Source organism: Pempheris klunzingeri, chromosome 11 (genome assembly GCF_042242105.1).
Source record: "Pempheris klunzingeri isolate RE-2024b chromosome 11, fPemKlu1.hap1, whole genome shotgun sequence".
Classification (NCBI taxonomy): domain Eukaryota; kingdom Metazoa; phylum Chordata; class Actinopteri; order Acropomatiformes; family Pempheridae; genus Pempheris; species Pempheris klunzingeri.
The window spans coordinates 17,647,065-17,668,329 of NC_092022.1; the positions used below are offsets into that span (position 1 = coordinate 17,647,065).

Here is a 21,265-nt window from a genome sequence, read left to right on the forward strand (position 1 = left end):
CGCCCAACGTGGGGCTCGAACCCACGACCCTGAGATTAAGAGTCTCATGCTCTACCGACTGAGCTAGCCGGGCCTTGCATGACATGTCATACAGTATAATTTTTCTCATCTCAATCTTGGAGGATATTATGACTATAATATAAATATGTGGAGGTGCCTATTGTTGCGCTGCCATCTCCCACTGACAGAGGGTCTGTAAAGTCCCGCTGTCCCGCTTCTGTCTCATACTGACCTCTAGCGTCAAACAGAGGAAAGTGTTACTTATATTTAAGTTCAGCTGCAGGTTTGTAAGAGCTGAGCTTCGAATTATTAAACACCTGATAAACAGGTTTGGGTGAATAGTGGTGTCACACGGTCCAGTTAAAGCCACAAAGATGGCCGCTCTGGCTCTGGGCAACAAACCCGTTAAAATGTTTTCGCTGTCGTATTTCACAAAAGCTCTCTGTCGTTAGACGCACATTGCCTCCTTAAAGACTAGAAGACTAGAAGACTTGGAATAAGAGTTAATTAATTTGGTGAAGGCGGTGAAAAGGTTAGCTAATGCTCGTCAATGTTTACAGCAATGGCAGGGACGTGTGTGGTGAACGCCATGTTGGCGTTATAGTTACCTAACTTGTGTTTTTCTCCGTATGTTGTCCGTAAATTACCTTTAAGTAATTAATGGTAATTAGTAAAAGCATTAATGTCACCATAACATGACAGATTACCTGGTTGACCTGATTTGCCTTGAACACGGGAGCACTGCCAAGCGGACTGCATTACGACTTCCGGTCATTTCTTTCAAAATAAAATGTGACGAGACAGGCAAGTAAAATAAAAAAATAAAAATTTGCCTCAAGAAAGTGGCAATCTGTGTTTCTGATATTTTCTCCCCACCAGTGTCGAAATCAAGAGCAGTCAAAATACTGCAATGTAAAAATATTCCATTAGCTTACAAGTGAAGTGCCTGCATCATAAAAGTACAAAAGTATTATCAGCAAAATGCACTAAAGATATTTAGAGTAAAAATACTTGTTTTGCACATTAGACCCTTTCATTGTCAATATATTATTCCTGTTCATGTATTAATGTGTAGGCAGTATTTCAGTTTCGTGGCTGGTAAAGGTGGAGCTAGTTACAATTAATTTAAAGGCCTACTTTGAGGTAGCCAGTTTCATTGTTTATCATTTGTTATTTATTGAAAAAGTAACTTGTACAATATTGAAATACTCATGTAAACTAATAATACTTCTACTTACAGGTTACAGTACAGTAAAACATAATTAGTTACTTCAACCACCAGTCTCCATGATATTGTATATAATACCATCTAAAATTACACATACAACACTATATTAATACCGCAGCACTGGCATTGATAATTACCATGGACTCTACACAGGACACAGCTTTGTGACGGTCTTAACAGAAACTAAACACTTTCTATTTTGCATGCAGTTTGAATTAGTTCAATGTTCCTGGCCCCTGGGGTTTATTATATCTCAGTGGGTCCTCAGGGGAAATCACAGCAAAAATGTACCAAAACCAATCATTCAAATTGTCTTTTCAGCTGTCTTTCAGGGCTTTGAATGGCGTACAGTGAAATTCTGTAGTGATGAACACAAATCCTGATATCCAATAAACAATATATTTTCCTTGTGAAACACAAGAGCTGCTCCAGGAACAAAAGCAGTTTATATTCTAAAGTGTTCACACATTAAAGAAAAAGAGAAAACATTAAAATATTGAATTTAATTCCTCCTCAAACACAAGGCTCTGAGGTAAAGATTTTAGTTAGGCCCTAATATGCTCATGCTGGAATCAACTAGCTGCTGGAAGGTTTTCAGTGTGTCAAGTACTTTATGTGCGACATGCACCTTGTGAGTAGGGAATTAAGTGGATAAGAACTATAATATCAGCTCATTGTCCCTCTACATGACAGGCTCATAAAACTGTGTAATAATTCAGGACCTGTCTCACAGGATATTGTACGTTAGTGGTGTGAATTCTGATAAATTTGCAATTAATCAAGTTATCATTATCCTGGAGCTCTTTGTTCATGGGGGTCTGGGGCAATTTCCCGCCTGCTAATCCAGCCCTGCTAATCTGATATAGTGTATCATTTTAGATGATGCTGTGCTGAAATAGTACGTGTCCTCAAACAATTGTGCATATCACTCAAAAGATAACGCACCCAATTATCTCTCTTGCTTCCGTGGAGTCCGTGAAGGCACCACGGGCCTGGGTTCTCCTTCTACGTCAATGACACTGGGCGGTTCATGAATGGGGTTTTGAAGTGGGAGGGCCCATCATCTGACTTTACCAGGCAGGGTAAAAAAGTGGGTGTTGTGCTGTAGTGTTTGGTGTGGTGCGATGCATCTTCATGACTGCTCCTAAACACACGGGCAGCGGCTCACTGTGCTTACGGACTGCAGCGGAGCGATCGGCCCACAGCAGAGCAACCATTATTATTATTATTATTGTTATTAGGGGACCGCTAGCTCCAGCCCAGCAGGACCCAGTGACGGCAGCCCCGGAGCCAGAGGAGGCAGAGCCGTGTCGGTGAGCCATGGGTTTCCGCAAGAAGAACAAGAGCCCGCCGGTGCTGAGCCACGAGTTTGTGATCCAGAATCACGCCGACATGGTGTCCTGCCTGGCCATGATTATCCTCCTCGGCCTGATGTTCGAGGTACTGTGTGAGCGGGCAGGAAAAGCGCTGCTAGCCGAGTGATGCTAGCTGGTGCTAACTGTTAGCTGACATGACAGCAGCTCTCCAGGGGCTGGGCGCTAGCATGTCTCTCTCTTTCCCTTCTCATGTATCTCACTGATTGCCAGAGAAGATGGCGAGGAGGCCCGCTGGCACAGCTAACAGGTCATTTTACCAGTCGGCTGAACCACTGGCTAAACCAATGCATGTATGTGGCCTTTGTCAACAAGATAGGCAGGCTCAAAGTCTGTCTGTCTGTCTGTCTGCATGCTGCACATTTGATCAAAGCCCAGTGGTTCGGCAGAGCTACTATAGCTGACCAGCACCGGGCCACGTTTGAATGAAACCAGATAGCGTCCCCCACACTAAGCTGTCCCCGCCCAGAGCCAGCCAACACACTGGAAATATTACGAAAACTGATGAGATTTTTGTCTTAATCTAATCTGCCTTTACCTGTGAAGGTAAGGATGGGTTATGGAGCTTGGTATAGAGCTGTCACTGAAGGAGAAAGAGATGCACACTCTCACCCTGACACAATGAGTCATTGAAGCAATGCTAGTGAACTTTAAATGTACCTCAATTTACTGGAGAACCCTGGGAGCCACTATAGGCAGCCCCCAGAGGTCTCCAGACCTCAGGTATAGGAATCAGAGGATTCAGGATCTTGCAGTGACACAGCAAGTCCTCACTTATTACGTGTGTGCATGAAGTGATGACTGAATTTATCACAATCATTTGGCTATTTGCTGCTGAAAGATCGAACATGGATACAGCCATTAATATATTCTGTTCATGTACACCTGTCGAGACGAAGGTTCACCAACATGGGACAATCCAGACACACTCTCACTACTATGCTGGTTTATTAACAAAAAGGCTCGGCTTCCATTGTGTGAAATGCATCGGTGGCCAGTGACGAATCTTTGTGACGAATCTTTTCCCTCACCCAGAATCAGCCCGTTAATCCTTTTGTCTTTCTTTGTGTTTCAGGTCACAGCAAAGTTTGCCATCATGTTCATCACAGTCCAGTACAACGTAACACAAGTTCTTGGTGAGCTAAAGTTTATGAGCCCAGAGATCATTTCAGTATATATATATTTTTTAAGTCAGCTGCTTTTCCCTGCGTCTGATTTCTAAATAAATGCTCAGCCCTTCATGTGTTGCTAATTCTCCCTCTCTTGCCATGATTTGACTCTATTTTTTGCAGATGAGAAGAGTGAGCCAGTGAACCTTTACCAGTACGGTCCAAAAGATGTGGCCACCGTGTTTTTCTACCTGCTCATTGCCGTCATCCTTCACGCCTTGATACAAGAATATATTCTCGACGTGAGTACATCAGCACCCAGCAGCTGTCACATTGGCTCATATTGCTTGTTGTTGTTTACATGCAATGACTTATTATTTTGATCTTTTTACTCCTGTGTCCAAACCTGATAGGCGGAAAACAAACTACCTGTATCCCATTAGCTTGCACAGTGTCAGGTTTTTTATATGTACTAATATAAATCATCATTCAAAAGCATCAAATAATGCCTCACGTGCTGCTCCATTACTACGTTTTGGAGTGTTTGTAGCTGATCAGCTCCACTCCTCCCAGCTGTTTGTGTTTCTGAAACAACGCTCATGTTTCTCCTGAGAGATATTATCTTTGATGTCTGGTCCCAGCGGGCTATCATTAATAGAAGAAAATATTTTTATATACTTTTATTCCAAAAATAAAAATCTTTTGTGCATTTTTTTAAAAAAAAATATATCTGTCTTCAAACAATAGTCAGGTGCCCAAGTGAACAATGAAACAGGTTTGGCTTGCTTTAAAACTGGCTGTTAAAGAGTTAAGAGAGAACTTATTAATGCATCATAGTCTAAAAGATGTTTAAATGTTTAAAAGATCACCCGCTCTGTCTCCTGAGCCACCCAGACTGAAGACAAATTTACAACATTTGTACAAGATGGAAAAAAATGCTGATTACAATTAACATTTAAGCTGTGACAGGATGTATCAGGCAGTGTTATACACTTGTACTCCTTTTCCTCATTAATCAAGTGATGAAAATTCATCTATAAATATCCTAGTCTGAAATGAGATGTAACCCAAAAAAGTGAAGCATATTTCTATGGTAAAGGTAAACGTTCTCCACATCAACATTTGATAAATTAATGCGCTCGCCTTGTGTAATATTTTGTCGTGTTTCAGAAAATGAACAGGAGGCTGCACCTGTCAAAAACCAAACACAGCAAGTTCAATGAGTCTGGACAGCTTGCTGCGTTCTACCTGTTCTCCTTCATCTGGGGCTGCAGCATCCTAACAGCGGTACGAGGGTCAGGAGTCACAAAAACACACTGTCCCAGTCCGCATTAGGCTTTGTCTCATGCACTGTCTCTTTCTCTCCGACAGGAGGACTTTGCAACAAATCCTACTTTCTTATGGGAGGGTTATCCACACACTCACATGGTGTAAGTCAAGATATATGGACTCCCACACACCATTTTTCACAGCGTGTTGATAAATCCCAGAAACGTCTAAGCAAAGCACTTCATTCCAATTTTAAATGAGTTCCACAATAGACGTGTTTTCATCCAGAAGTATGTCGAGCATTCTTTTTTCACATCACAAGCTTAATGTCATTCTTACTGGTTTGACTTGTAGTTCATGTCACTGTATTTCAAATAGATTACAGCCACCGTGCACATGATCTATTGTATATTGATATGATATAAGTTCTGTCAAGGCTCTTACCTCTGCACAACATGTCCTCTGTCTAGTTTTCAGGTCAAGTTCTTCTACATTTGCCAAATTGCCTATTGGCTCCATGCACTTCCTGAGCTGTACTTTCAAAAAGTACGCAAGGTGAGCATAAATTCATCTTACTTTTTTTAAATTTTTTTTTATTTGACCTCTGCAGTGTGTAACCTATGATGAGCGCAGTGGTGTTGATACCTTAGTGGGTTAGTGGCCCTCTAACCACTTCCAACCCCCCGCTGATGTTTTTATGTGTCTCCACGAGGAATCAGCTGAGGACTGCACAGCACAGGACTGTGCAGTATGGAGCAGACAGGGGCCAGGAATACCTTAAACAATCACGGCTCTGTTGCAGTGCTTGTACACAAGCAATGACAAATCCGTTTTCTTGGTAAAATTAGCCTGAAGTTTGTTGGATAATGCAAGTGTGTGTATTTATTTTCGTAAATTGGAGCCAAGCGGATATAAAGGCGTACTTTGCATGGAAAATGTAGCACAGTGTCAAAGCTAAAATGTGGTTAATGAGTCTGGGCTGTGGTTTAAGGGTTGCAGACTTTAAATTATAAATGCCCACATGACACGAGAGCCTACATGAAGAAATGTTTTGCCTGCTCTGTTTGTGGTACCGTCGCTGCTGTAGAGCTGTCGCTGTTACTAACGCTCCTTTTGTTTTATTTCTACAGGAGGACATCCCCCGCCAGCTCTATTACATTTGCCTTTATGTTGTCCACATCACTGGTGCCTATGTCTTAAAGTGAGTGAAATTTTTCTGAGCGTGTCCTCTGAGTAGGAAATAAATAAATAATATTCCCAAAATGAAATTCTCGAACTGAGAGTGTTTCACCCCAGTGCTTGATGAAATAACTTTTTTTACTGTTTTACTGTGAAGCCCTGTTACTTTATGCCACTGCTGGCAAGCGAATAAAAGTAAAATTATTACATCATTATGCAATTAACAACTAGGACATTGTACCTGCCACTAAGCTGCTGCACACTATCTAGGAGTTTATGAAGTGATTTATTTATTTTTTTGTTCTTCAAGTGGATGGACTATTAGTACTTACCACCTATTTGACTTTATTATCCTTACAGAGCCCCATAAAGACCATCTTTAGACTCTAAAACTGGTCAGCTGACTCCCTTCTATGTGGGGAATTGAAACCATAAAGTTACATACTGTATTTTGACTTGTTGCCCTCTGTTTTTTAAAAAAATATAATTTCTTCCCTTTGGTAATCCCATGTCCTCTGAAACTATTGATCTTAATGTAGCGTGGGGGACTAATGTGACATCCTGTAAGGAGAATAAATGCAGCTGATGGTGTTCTGCGTTGTCTCCTGCTCTCCTGTAGTTGGCTTTCTTTCTTTACGTCCTGAGTTAATTCTGTTTTGCCCTCCTTCTCTCTGTCCCTGTCTGTTTAGCCTCCATCGACTGGGCTTGGTGTTGCTGGTCCCTCACTACCTGGTGGAGCTCCTGTTCCACGCTTCACGCCTCTTCTACTTCAGTGATGAGAACAAGCAGAAGGGGTATTGCTTTCATTCAGCTAACAAGCAAGCTGTCATTTAGTATTTGATGGGTCGTATTACCCTCCTGATCTGAACATGGTGATGCAAAGTCTTTTTTTCCTTCACAGTTTCACTCTGTGGGCGCTACTTTTTGTCATCGCCCGCCTCCTCACCCTCACACTCTCAGTTCTGACCTTTGGCTTTGGGCTGCCCCGTACAGAAAACCAGGGCTTTTCTTTAGCAGAAGGCAACTTTAACGTGCTCACCATAAGGCAAGTACAGGTGGCATTTAACAAGAAGAGTCCGTAATCTCTCATACCAAATAAATTAACCAAGGACATTAAACTTTAAAACTGCAAAATGAGCAAAGTTTTGTTTTCCTGTTGACAAGCGAAATCACTTTACCTTTTGTAGTTCATAATTTTTGTCCTACGGCCCCTCAGGATGACTTGTTTGGCGGCTATCTGCCTGACACAGGCCTGGATGATGTGGAAATTCATTAACTTCCAATTGAAAAAGTGGAGGGAGCACAGCCAGAACCAGGCCTCAAAGAAGAAAATGGTCAGTCCAAAGAGCAAGCCTCAAAAAAGGGAACCGACAAGGGGTGAGTATCCGCCTAAATAGACATATTGTAATACTGTGTTTCAGTTCGTGTCTCACACATTCGGTGTCTCAGATTTTCATTTTATTGCTCATTGTTGAGCGTATGCACCTGAAATCACTTTTATCAGGAATGTTTCTGTTCTCCTGTCTTGTCAGGAGGTGCTGCCAATGGGATTGTGAAGTCTGATGACAAAACATCACCACGGGCAAGAAAAGCCAAAGCCTCATAGATGTGGAAGAATTGGAGGAAAACACTGAGTGAGGGTGTTCTGACAATGTGACATTATGTCTTTACACAACTTCAAATTTTACCTACCGCTCTCCACAACAAATGTTTAAGCGCACTAAGAAACCTTACATAACTGTCCCTTTGGGGGTTGAAACTCCTTTTTGAAAAAGTTCAGTGTTACTGTCTGCTAGAAATGTTTATTATTAATTTGGGCTCTCTGCAGCTGGGACGTTGGCAGGACAGTGCTGGTTTTGATGCTTTAACAGGATAGATTTAGCTCTTCAAAGTGTCCTTTTGTGTAAAACTACATTCTCTCGTGGGGTTCTTTAAACTGAGTTGCTCTTCAGTAATTTGACATGGAATCAGTAAACATCACAGTACCTTTTTAAAAAGCAAGTTTTGACTTCAGGGCAACTTAATATAAAGTGTTAACGTACAGGTGAACTGTACAGGGTGTCATTTTAAGTTTGGGCCTTTATTCAGTTGAATTCACAAAAGAGGCCACAAGCTCAAGTCCCAAAGTAAGCCTTGCTCTGCAAGACAGCAGATTGATATTCTGCCGTTGTCAGGAAAAGATCCTAACTGAATTGCTCCTGAGGAATATATTTGTGCTATTTAGGTATTTAGCAAAGCTACAGGCAGAAAACTGAAGCTTGTGCTGAACTTGATCATTTACTGCCATTATTTGACAACCTCTGCCTTTGAAATCCAACATGTTACAGGATTGAGGCACTTTTGTGTTTTTGTTTGCTTTTATCACTGGCCTGGAAATCGGCTTCACCCTGTTACAGGGGCTCATCCAGGTTGGGTGACTTACCAAGAGGAAGCTGCACTGTAACCTGTGATGCTGTACTGTATGCATACAGTTCAATCTTTCTAATGGCATGATTGGAAACTTCAGGCTGCGATTCACTCTTATATGGTAATGTCAATGCATGATGGTTTAAGGCTAAAGACTTAGTTCCTACCTGTGCTGTTGTTTGCATCTCTCTCTCTCACACACACACACACACTCTCACTCACACACACACACACACACTCACACACACTCACTCACACACACACACACACACACACACACACACACACACCAACACAGAAGCATTCAGTGGCCTTTTTAAAACTGCTGCAAGAGGTTTGAGTTATTTATTTTTGCCATATACTACAGATAGCTATTATTTTATATGCTTTGAAAAGCTATAACCAGCAAACACAGCGGTACATAGCAACTGCGTTTAGTTAATCCAAACAATACAATCTTTCTTCAAGTGTCCTTATAATGTCAGTGGTTTGTATCACTTGTTCTGCTTGTGTTGTGTTCTGTTTGCCTTCTCTGTTTTTTTTTTAATTCTTGGGTATCAGGGGACAAGCTATTCACCACTTACACTAAACGTTACATGGTGCAATGAGAGGTGTGTTTGTAAGAGGGTGTTTTAGTATGACTGTGCACTTAACTTGTGTGTGTGTGTGTGTGTGTGTGTACAGTATTGTTTTGCCTACTGTGTACGTGAATTAACTGGGCGTGAATGATGATGATCGTGATGACAACGATGTTTATTGCTTGTCTCGTAAAAAAAAAAATATTGCCTGCGTGCAGAGCATAAAATGTGACAATCTGTTCATTGACTCCTGCCCAATTTGTTGTATTTCACATTATAACCTGTCCTTTAGTTCACTCTGGTTGGGGTCGTCTCAGTCCCCAGCACCCTTCTGTGTGTAAAACTCTGAGTTGTGGATAGGTGTGTTTTCTATAGGTTATTGGTTACTAAATGCTTATGTGTTCAATGTCTCTGCCTCTCAGATGCCCTTTTCCTGTGTGAGAGAGATTCTGTGATTTCTGTTTGCCAAATGTGGCATGTTTTGTCCTTCCTGCTTCACCTTTTCAATGATCCTGACATTGCCATGGAGCACACACATTGTACTGTTGGCCACTCTCTTTCCTCTCTTGGACCAAGTCCTGCTCTACTACTAAACCACTGTGCATGTGAAGCCGTGTGCAGAAAAGACTGGACTACCTGTCTGCAGACAGTTGGAGTTCGGAGTTTTAGTCTAGAGCAGGGAGGAGATGAAGATGCCATTCATTTTTGCTCCCTTTAGCGCTCCTTATTGGGACTTTGGTCTTTAAAGCCCTATGTCTGTGTATGGCAGTGTCATAGGAGGGAAGGAGGAGCAGAGGACTTATGTACCAGCCTGTTATTAAACTGTCTCAGATGTAAAAGAGAGAAAAAAACTGACTTAACCCTACACTGTACTAAAATATGTGTCAGATTTTTAAGCTATTTTTATAGAGGGGGAAACTGTTGAAATTCACTGTTGTTCAGTACACACGTGTGAATATTTGTTTTGCATCCATATTGATATGAATTGTTTTTTAATATAAGAATGAAGCTTGCTAAACTGTTAGTGTGGGTATACATTGTGGTATGAGTGTAAAAATTGACTTAGCCTAATGGTTTATTTGACTTCATGGCCTTATTAGAGCAAAGTGAACTCCATTGTATAACAGTGCTCGGTTAACACGATGCTGCAGGTGTACACTGCAGCACTCACACCCACATGTTTTCTGATAGTGAAATACACCGTCATGCTGACACTGGTCATCCACACATCACTATGAATATGTGATCAGAGGAACATATGGTCGGTATAGTGTTTTATTTGTTTCGGTCCTGCAGGTGTTTTTCAGTACTCGTGATTACAGGCCCAGATGCAGAACCAACACGCTACATTTTGCAGAGTGAAACCATCTGTAAGCTTTTCTTGCTCATCAGATGTTGCACTGCACAGCAGACGTTCAGCCTCTGAAACATGAGCCGCTGCAGTTCACGGCCCCCTCGCTTTGAGACACAATAGCCTGTATAATCCCACAGGAATGCACTTTTTTCGCATAATATGCATTATGTCAGAGCACCATAACACTGCTCACTCGGGCTGTTTCTGCATTGATTCTTGATGATTTATTTCAAAATTGGAGTTGCTCAATTAAAACTGCATTTTGTCATTGTTGAAAACAAAACAAAAAAGACTGCAATGATTAAACTGTATGACCAACCTCTAGGTGGCAACAGTCATTTATGCATTTGACCATGAGATAACTTTTAAAATAAAAAAAAAAAGACCTGCACGGCAGAGACACATGTTTATTGTATTCTATTAATTATTTCTCATTTGCGTCGTCTTTGATTTGTTTTTATTTTGCTGCTTGTTTGTAGATGTTGTGATATATTTCCTTTTCAAATATGTTGTCTCTGATCTGCTCTGATGGTATATATTTATGCAATTTCTTGTGAGTTCTGATCATTTTTCTTTGTCACTATTTTTTTATTTCATGTTTGAATAAAGCTTTTATTCATTACACAAACTTGTTGAACATATTTTTTAGGTAGTAGTAGTAGAAGGAAAAATAATTGTCTCCATGGAAACTCCTTGGGGAAAAAATACAGCAATTTCAAAGTGCACAGTGAAATACGAGAGTTGTAGATAATCATCCACCTCTGAGGTGAACCAGCCGCTGAGGTGAAAATGCCATTCATAAAGCAGGGATACACATAAGATATTGGCTTTTGATGCTTGCCTCTTTCACCTGCTCTTTACATCTTTCCACCTATTTAACTTAAGGATATATTTGGAAAGCTACTTGATTAAAAAAAAAAAAAAAATCATTTATATTACCCTTTGAGGAAGGTGTCAAGAGACATGAGAAAATAATGGCCAAATCATACTTCTTGGCTAATTACCACCAGGGGGCAACGCTGAGCTTTTTGCCTGAGGGACAGAAGCAGTCTGCAGGGGCATAGCTGCATACAGACCTGCATTAATAAATCACTAGTCAGAGTGAGAAAGACAGAAACATTGTCTTATCACACTGTATGCAGCTCAACACTCTTTAACTGACTTTATTGTGCAGTCAAGCAACAAAATGAAGCAAATGATGTGCTAATCCAAATATGAGAGTGTATTTCAGGTGGGAGACCTGCCTCGGCTCCACTGTTGTCATTTGAATGGTAGAGCACTGTAAACATGACATCTGCATCCACGGATGGTGAAGAACGAGTACAACACAGAGGAGATACACCTGCAGCTCACTGCTAATGTGTTGTGTTGTTTCAGAGTAATGGGTTTTCTCTGGGCAATCAGACAGCATGATGGATCAGTGGGAGCCAGGGAGGCAGGCTGGAGCTCTACAGGGTCAGCACAAGGACAGGGGTTCACACACACGCTCTCCATCACACACACACACACACACACACGCACACATATACACACACATTGATGGCTGTATCCCAAGCCCATACACACATGGCCTGAACACACTGAGGGTGCGCTTCAAAAGCAAACTAACAGAGAGAGAGTCCAACAGCAGGGACCTGTTAAGAAGAGGGGGGGAAAAAAATCACTATCCCGCTTTTTCCCCCTTTAATTCCTCCCCTTCATCCAATGAGGATAAATCTCTCGCTGAATCGTCAGTATTATGTGTAATTTCCATATAAATTAGCTTCATTAAAAGGGGAGTACTTTCTTATTTAACGAAGCTCATTTGAAATTCTGTATTTAATAAGACATGCAATCCCAGACTTGCAGACTAATAGCCAACAATTAGCAGGTCTGGAGTGTGTGTGTGTGTGTGTGTGTGTGTGTGTGTGCATGAGTGCCTTTGTGTTTGTGTGTGTAATCTCTTGTAAGTATTGTCGTCCCTCAGTGTTATTTTCATTGATTGTCTCAAATGAGCAAATTGGGCAGCAGCTGCTCCCCTAGCCAGGTTTACATGCAGTGATCCATGAAGCAGGGTGGAGATCTAAGAAGCTCGTGACCTCACGGCTGTTTGTGAGCGAGCAGACGAGAGGGGAGTGTTTGAGGTGAGGCGCAGAGCAGGTGTAGACCAACGAGGGAAAGCGAAGGGGTGGAAACATCTGGTCGGATCAGAGGCATGGGAATGAAAGGCAGGCGGGAGCAAAAACAAAATGGTAAAGGAAGTGAGAGTCGGACTAAAAGGAATAATGGAGGGCAGACTGTGTGTGTTGCGAAGAGGAGAGCACTGTCTACCAGATTCAGCAAATGCAAATTAGAGCAGACTTCTAAATGGTACACATGAAGAGTGGAAAGGTGAAATAAAGAGGCTATAGACAACAGTGAGGTAAATGAAATGAGATATGTGAAAAGGCAGAAAGAGATTTCAGTAGGTATATTTTCATCATCCACCGTTAAATCCCCTGCCACCACCATTCACCAGCCAGCTTTCTACCATTCAGTGTTTATGTCAGTGTGTGTGTGGGACTGTTCAAGTCAGCTGAGAAAAAAATTCTTATTTAGTAAAACAGTTAAAAATGTCTTAATGCCAAATTAAGGGGGAGGGCAAGAAAGAAGAATAACAAAAAATAAAAGGCTCTGAAGCTTAACATTCCTGCTTATGTGTGGAGGTCCATTAACAGCACAACTATTGAAAGGGCATAAAACAAATGTAAATGGATATGAGTCTTCAAGTCAAGAGGTAGGTAGGAGCAGCATTGTGTGTAATAGACGTTTCCAACCTACAAGAGGAATATTGTCACAAGAATTCGAAGAAGCAGGGACTCCTTTGGTTGGTAACCTGCACGCTTTGCAGGCAAGTAAAATTCAGTGACACCTGCGTTTAAAAAAGCAAGATTTAGTAGTAAAATCATTTCAGGTCAAGCTGTTTTTCCCGTTTAGTTCAACTTTAGTGAACTTGTTACATTAATAACAATAAGAAGAATTGGATTTATGTAGCACCTTTCAAGAAACTCAATGACAGTCTGATCACAATTTACATAGAGAGCAAAGAGCAGGAGCAGAGTCAGGAGAGGTTGTAGGCTGTGGTGAACAGCTGGTGTTTGAGGAGTCTTTTGAATGTGTCTGCAACACTGAAAGCTCTGTCCCAGAAGGTGTGATGACGAGTGGGAGGGATGGCGAGGAGGCCAGAGCCTGAGAACCGAAGGGTACGTGACAGGGTGTATGGTCGATGGAGGTCAGAGAGGTAATAGCGAGGGCATGGAGGCGTTTGTATGTGAGTAGGAGGATTTTGTAATTGATGCGGTACTTGATTGGAAGCCAGTGTAGGTGGATGAGTGTTTGGGTGATGTGCTTCCAGGGCTTGGTGTGGGTGAGAACCCTGGCAGCTGAGTTTTGAGCATACTGGAGCCTGTCTAGGGCTTTGCTGGGACCCCCAAACATGACTCCATTGCAATAGTCAAGACGGGAGGTTATGAAGGCGTGGATGAGGGTTTCTGCCACAGAGTCTGAGAGTGATCATCAGAGCTGGGAGATGTTTTTGAGGTGGAAAAAGGCAGACTTGGTGGTGGGCTTGATGTGTGACTGGAAACACAGGGTGGAGTCCAGGGTGACACCAAGTTTGTGGACCTCGGGGGGGTTGGGCAGATGGTGCATCTATCAATATCCGGAAGCAGATCTCCAACCTTCTGAGGTAGCGCCTTGGGAGCCACAACCATGAGCTCAGTTTTGTTGCTGTTGGAACCAGGAGAAGGCTGTGTCGGTGATGCCAAGGTGATGTGTCCAGAGTTAGCAGCAATGAGTAGATCACTGATGATTTTGATGAGGGCGGTTTCTGTGTGATGGTGTGTTTTGAATCCAGACTTTACGGGCATTGCCATCTTTGTTATTTTGGAGCCAGAAGTGACATTCATTCCACAAACACTGCTTCTGACTACTTAGTCACAAGGAAGTCGTATCCTATATGGATCCTGCTTTATTGTTTTATTTTCCTCTACACGGGACAAAGTTTGCTTAAGCAACATCATGCTGTATTGAGGAAGACTTGAAACTCATGATTGAGACCATAAAGTGTTTACTGAGGTAACAAAGCAAGTGAGAAGTAAGGTCATTTTCTCATAGACTTTCATCCATCCATCCATCCATCCATTGTCTATACCCTCAGTGATGTCACCTCAGAACGTGTACGTAGGTTTTATCATTTGTCTCCAGACACAACAGTGAAATAAGAGTTTAAAAAGCCATCATACAGACACATCCTTATAAGCTTAGCCTCAAATAGTTTTTGAGGGTCTTAGTAAGTTGCTAAAAGCTTCCTAAAGCAGACCAAAACTACTGGGGAAAATTATGAGAGCACATGTTGAACTTAGTGCACAAAATCAGGATTTTGTGCTTAAGACTTGTGTCATGCCTCTAAATCTGTCCCAGCGTGCTCTCAAATCTAGATTGATTACAGCTTTAATTTATTCTGAGCTCACTCAATAGTTTTGCAATTATTTAACTGCCCTACATATAGACGTAATGTTTAGAAGAGCTTTTGTACTATTGGGGTCAGTCCTTGCTGCCTATGGCTATTTGCAAGACCATACCAAAGCATGTTAGAATGGTTATAGAGCAAGTGACGATCTTAATTATAAAGTCAGCACACGTCACTTTCGCCTCACATTCGCCATTCACTCTGAGCAACACAGAAATCCACAAAAAATGTTGAGGGAACATGAATGTGATTTATGCAAGTCCTCTAGAACGTTTTCTGTGTAAATGTGTGCATGCAGCTGTGCAACAAGCTGTGCTTCTGGAACATGAATCTTTGCACACAGACGCATGTACGCATACAGACACACACACACACATGGCCCAGCCGCAACTGGGACAGCTGACAGTACTAGCAGGGTCACGTGTGTTTATACAGTCTCATCTGTTCCTCTGTTGCCTGAGCTCTCTTTAACACTCTTCCACAGTGATGGTAACCGCACAGTGCCAACCTCCATCTTCGCCTCTCACTTGGTCCTCTGTTTTTTGGATTTGGTTTTTCCTAACAGCAACTTTATCATCCATTGAGCCATTTGAGCCAGTGATTCTAAAACTGCCCCGGTTTTTGCTTTATCTGTTCAGTCATGTTGTATTGGTTTTGCATTGCATGATGTTGAGGTAGATTTCAGTAACAGAAATGGAGGCAGAGGGTAATGGCTACATGGGACTGGACCATATGGTGGATACATAAATTTATGACAAACTATTTCCCATAGCTCCACCTTGATCTTTCCTCCTTATTTGTGGCCACATCTCCATGTCGCTTTTCTCTTTCTAATGTTGTGATTAATTTCCCTCCCTTTTCAATATAATTTGATATATTACAGATCCATGTGAGTGATAATATGCCAACATCAAACAGTGTCTGCATAGTTGTGGTCACGTCTTAACCTTCCTGTGTCCTCAGGCAGCTTCCTCGTTGTGAGTGTTGTTGCTACTAAACCAACCAACTGCTCAAGTAAGCAGCTTTTCAAGCTGCATCTTCTAAAAAAAATCACCTTGATTTTCTTGATTAATCATTTGATCTATAAAATGCTGGAAAATGGTGAAAGATTCTCAAGTTCATATAATTAAATAATTTGTTTTGCCTGATCAAAAACTCAAACTCAAAAATTAACACATAAGACAAAGCTGAAAGTAGGAAACTTTTATTTTTAAATTACTTGAACGATTAATCAATTACACAAAGTAGTGACTAATTAAATTTTCTGTTGATCAATGACGCAATAAATTTATTTAGCAACGTTTCAGCCGTATACACTAATGTACCAGCACTTTCTCCATGTGTTGCCTCTTTCCTCTCGCTGTCTCTCACATCTGTGTGTGTGTGTGTGTGTGCGTGCTTGTTCCACTACCCTCCTGAAGCCTCGTCCCTACCTGTTTAGAATTTAAAGCAGCTTCCCTGTTCCCCTCACCTTCCCACAATGCTCTCTACAGCCCCCTAAATTCTCACTGAGGGACTGTATGCTGGTAAATAAAGCATGATCTTTCTTCTTTCCTCATTGTAACTATCTAATGGATGGATATTAGGCAGTAAGTGTGCTTTATTGTATCTTCGTTCAGTGCAGAGGTGCTAGTTGATTAGAAGTGACTGTTGGGTGCGTGTGCGTGTGTGTGTACACGTTTCTTCACATTGCATTTTACTTGCTTCCATTTCCGTTTCCTTTTAGCCTCGGGCAACGCTATGGAATTTTCCAAATGATGGACAATAAGTACCATAATAATGTGGTTTTAAATATGGTGGGGCAGCAATCTGAAGCCAGCTGGTTTTACAAAAACAATTCTCCAGTTTCACTCCATCAGGAACAGGCCTAATGAATTAAAGTGTCTCACTCCAAAATACAATAACAGCATAGCCACTCAAAAAGCACAGCAATTATTACAGTATTTCCAAATAATATATAGAAATGAAATTATTTACAAGTAATTCCAAAAATAATCCAATTACAGTTTTGCAGTAATCGTTTTGTACAAGTGTAGTATGAGTCTGTTGTTTTTAAGAATGAGACTCTCCACTCACACTGGCAGTCCCCCACCCAGGAATAACTGTTCTATTAAAATGTTTTGCCAGTGGTTTTGCCCACTTTAGCCCATTTATTACAAACATACTTTACATTACTGCCAACCATTGTCCAAGCATATGGTAATGTTTTATAATTCTGAATGTCTTTTTCCTACCTTCCAGGCAGTCAGCAGTTTCCTCTCATTTTATATGGAATGAAAATCAACTTGTGCTTTACAGCTAAAATATGCAAAAACACCGCTAATTATTATTGTATCTAGAATATTTCGATTTATAATATAAAAGTAATGTTGGTTTAATTTATTCATATAATATTATTCTGCACATTAAACGTGTGTTTCAAGTGTGTCTCAGCTCTGAGTCAGGTGTGGTTGGGTGTGATGTCTCGGTGTACTGACACACCCTGGAGTACACGTCTGCTTCGCTGCAGCAATGTGAGAAGTTAAAGTAGTGTAGGTCAACAAAAACAGGATTTTCTAGATGTGTTGAAGATGATTTTAGACATGAAGTTCATAATTTTCAGTTGCTCTGGGGGAGCTTTCCAAAATCTAAAAAATCTAGGGGCTATGGACGAAAATTCCCAAGTATGGATTAAGATCTCGGCTCTGCTGCTTTGTCCTCTAGCAGTCTGTTTTAAATCTCTCTCTAGTGAGTCCTCTGACTTTAAGGAATATATACCTCACCTTGAAGGTCATCTACAGTACAAACAATCCTTAACGTTTTCAGTAACAGTTTCTCTTCTCTCTTCACAACCTTTTACCTGCATTTAGCCTTTCCTCGTGCAGTTACTGGATCAGCACAGCCTGCCAATGGACCTCAACTGTGTTCCAAGTCTAATTTTCTTTTAAAGGAGGCTTAAAACGTCTCTAAATCCATTGGCTCTGATTTATCCCTGTATGTGTTGTATGTCTCTGAGTGTTTGTAGGCATTACAGACTGAAAGTGTGAAAGAAAGCACACACATTTGTTAGATTTTTGCAAAATGAGCACTTGGTTTTTTTGTGTATGAAATGCACAGAAGCGATACATTTTTCAGGTTAAGCTTTCAGGAAGCAACGGAAATCAAATTCTAAGGACCTTTCTAACGTAATTCTTGCTTTCCAAAAATATTCACATTTTTGCATTCCTCACTGAGCTATATTCTAATCACATTTTCTTCTTTCTTCTTTAGTCATTCTCATAGTTTGGCCTGATGAATTATGCTTGACCCATGAGGCTAATTGCTTTAAACCTTCTCCACAACCCTATTTCAATGTTTTCTAACTTGCTGTAGTCTCTTTCTCCATCTGGTATGCCCTTCCTCCATCACTTTCTAAGTCAAACTGGTGCAGATCTACCTTTTTTTCACTCCCTCTATGTTCCTTCAAGCTACGATCCTTCCTTTCCCCCTGCGTCACACAGAAAACTCCATACTTGCTTCTTCCCTCGCTTTGTTATACTTTGTCTTTCTTTAAAGGGGCAATATTATGCAAAATGCACTTTTTAAAAATGTTTTTCAACATAAATACGTGTCCCTGATGTGTCCAGAGACCCTCAGACTTCTCTCTTTTTGTCCTGCTCCATCTTTCAGTAAATGAACGCTCTGTTTAGATTTGGCCCCTCTTGTGACATCACACACAGGGGTCTGTTGATCATATGATCTCCTTCAGCAGACTGACGTTCCCGCCCACTGAAAACCAGAATCCACCCCACTGTCCACTGTTAGTTAGTTAGTCTGTTAGCCAACATGACATTACCCATTGGTTTGTGGACCACCGTTTTGAAGCTTTGAGTTTGGCTTTAGAAGTGATGTTTGTGCCACGAAGTCCGCCTCTGATTTTTTGATCACAAGCTAGTCTTGCCCTTGAGCTTACCCTGCTTTAGCATACATTTTCCTCCAAATGAGACCAAAATTTACTAAATGAACATCATACTGTATGGAAGAAGACTTGAAACTAACAAGACCATAAACTCAGTAGAGATGTGATCACTGAGGTAATAAATCAAACGTAAAAGAGGGTCATTTTCTCATAGACTTCCATACATTCAGACTTCTTTTTGCAGCCAGAAGAGTCGCCCCCTGCTGGCCATTAGAAAGGCCGCAGGTGTAAGGCACTTTGTGTTGGCCTTGAAGAGACAGAAGCTAAAATGGAGCATTCAGAAAGAGGCTTAAAAGACCAAAATTGACAGTATGAGAATAATATTGTGATTTTTTTTGGACATTACAGTATGTAAAAATATTCTAATAGGACCCCCGACTACAAGTATGAACCTGGAAACGAGCATATTACATCACCGTTATCACCTATATGTTTTCCCTGCTTCCCTTCCCTTCAGGCACTGGTTACCATTTATCATTATCTGTAATCTTGTCTCTGCATCGTCTTCAACTGCCTTAAACTAAACTCCACTATTTCATCATCTTGTCTCACTTCTCTCTCACCTTCCAGTTCTCATCTTTCATTCCCACTGTCACTGACACAACAGCACCCTTACTCACTGTATATGTGTGTGTGTGTGTGTGTGTGTGTTTCAATGTGTATCTATCCATCTATTTGTGCTGTTGTCCGCCTGGCATCACCATAGTGATGGATTTTGGTGCTATCTGTCCCTGCCTTGTATATCTTGGCAGCAGTCGGGGCACTGTGTCGACCTTTTCCAGTTCATAGGCCACCCGGCTCCAACGTCACTGCTCCACAATGACCCTGCCAGCTCGCATATGGAGCCCACATATGGGCCTCATCTATTAGAGATGGGTGGCCTGAAGGAGCCGCAGTCCCACCAGTGAAACAAACCCAGTTCACAGAAGGCTGGCTCCTGTAAAAAGCCTGCAGGATGTGAAGTGACATTTTAGAATTGGTCTGTTTCATGCGGAAGAAAAACCAGAGTTTTGATACATGAACAGCCCTTTTCTTGTATCTGTAACAGATACTGAGACACGCAATACAGCACAAATGTCCCAAACACTTTGATTTTAGGATGCAAAGAAATAAAAGTTTTTTATCTTATCTAAGTGTGCCATATGAATTGATACGATATTAAGTAGTTAATATTATTTTTTACATTTGAGCCTGGGGACGTTTGTCACAAAGTAAATTAGCTGATTGTTTGTTACACAAAGAACGAAATATGACAACATTTCTCACACTTGACATGTCTGTGATACCTTTAAGGTATCGACCGAAATAACCCAATACTAAATAGTATAAAAACTTCTCCAATCAAATGATACCTGCCATGTGATCCTTTTTGTACCCACATCTAAGAAACGACCATTTGTATGGTCGTAGCCAATCGGTTTAATGTGATGTGTGACTGGCCCGGTACAGCAGCAGCTACAACCCTTGGTGTTAAGCTTGTGTATGTGATGGAGTTCGCAATTGAGCGTGTCGAAATACCACAAAAACATTCAAAAAATAGGGCTATAATACACGCATGTGCCATCTGATAAGAATAAATGCATAAAATTTGGAAGGATTATCTCAAGAAAAACTGTGAATACGGATAACATGATGAAAGTCCTGTAATAAATGTTGATGAACTTCTATATAATTGGTTCCCAGGTAATAAACCTCAGAAAAATAAAAGAACGTTTGATGAGGGGTCACAAGGTTACTTTACTTAATTCTAAAGAGTCACATCCCAAAAGTTGTAAACTAGTGCTATAGATTACGCCAAAAATGAGTTTATATAGATATATCATAATGAATAAATAGGACAATAGAGACGTCAGGCAAATAAATAAGACACTTAACAAGTAGAAACCCCGTCCTCCAGGCACCAACATCATTTGCTCAAATCATCTTAAGGCTGCATTAAATTTGGTCGCATTACATGACTTTGTTTTTGCATGGTGGTGTCTTCATAGCTCAGATTGATTTGTACTGTGATACAGAAATAAATGCAGACTTTATGGTCATTATGATGGTTTACACAATTCAAGCAGGTTTAAAGTCGTGAATGAACCTAGATGTGTAGATCAAAATGTCTACAGCAGAAAAGCGTGTTTTACAAAACAGCTGTAACATAAAGTGTAGATTTGTAGAGAACTGGCTTAAACATGCAAATCCTCACATGGTCCATTAAAATGTCAGAACTAATGACGAATAAAGTGGACGCCACTGACAAATAAACGATACTTTGATTTATCTCAAATTGAAGAATCGCGTCCTGGTTCGCTCTCAACTTTAGGCTTTAGTCTACTTCTGTGTCAGGAAACGCGT

General features: G+C 41.0%; 1 protein-coding gene and 1 non-coding gene across 2 annotated transcripts; one reads left to right on the forward strand and one right to left on the reverse strand.

Moving 5' to 3' along the window:
* Nucleotides 1-73, reverse strand: trnak-cuu (transfer RNA lysine (anticodon CUU)). The gene has a single exon. It is a non-coding gene; the product is annotated as a tRNA-Lys (tRNA).
* A 2,456-nt stretch (nucleotides 74-2,529) lies between these two features.
* On the forward strand, nucleotides 2,530-9,993 carry LOC139210060 (translocating chain-associated membrane protein 1-like 1). Its single transcript, XM_070840019.1, has 11 exons — nucleotides 2,530-2,668; nucleotides 3,677-3,737; nucleotides 3,894-4,012; nucleotides 4,881-4,997; nucleotides 5,082-5,140; nucleotides 5,450-5,534; nucleotides 6,110-6,180; nucleotides 6,848-6,952; nucleotides 7,060-7,203; nucleotides 7,375-7,535; nucleotides 7,691-9,993. Exons 1-11 carry the CDS (start codon nucleotides 2,549-2,551, stop codon nucleotides 7,762-7,764), a joined length of 1,116 nt encoding a protein of 371 aa, XP_070696120.1. The 5' UTR covers nucleotides 2,530-2,548; the 3' UTR covers nucleotides 7,765-9,993.
* The last annotated feature ends 11,272 nt before the right edge of the window (nucleotides 9,994-21,265 follow it).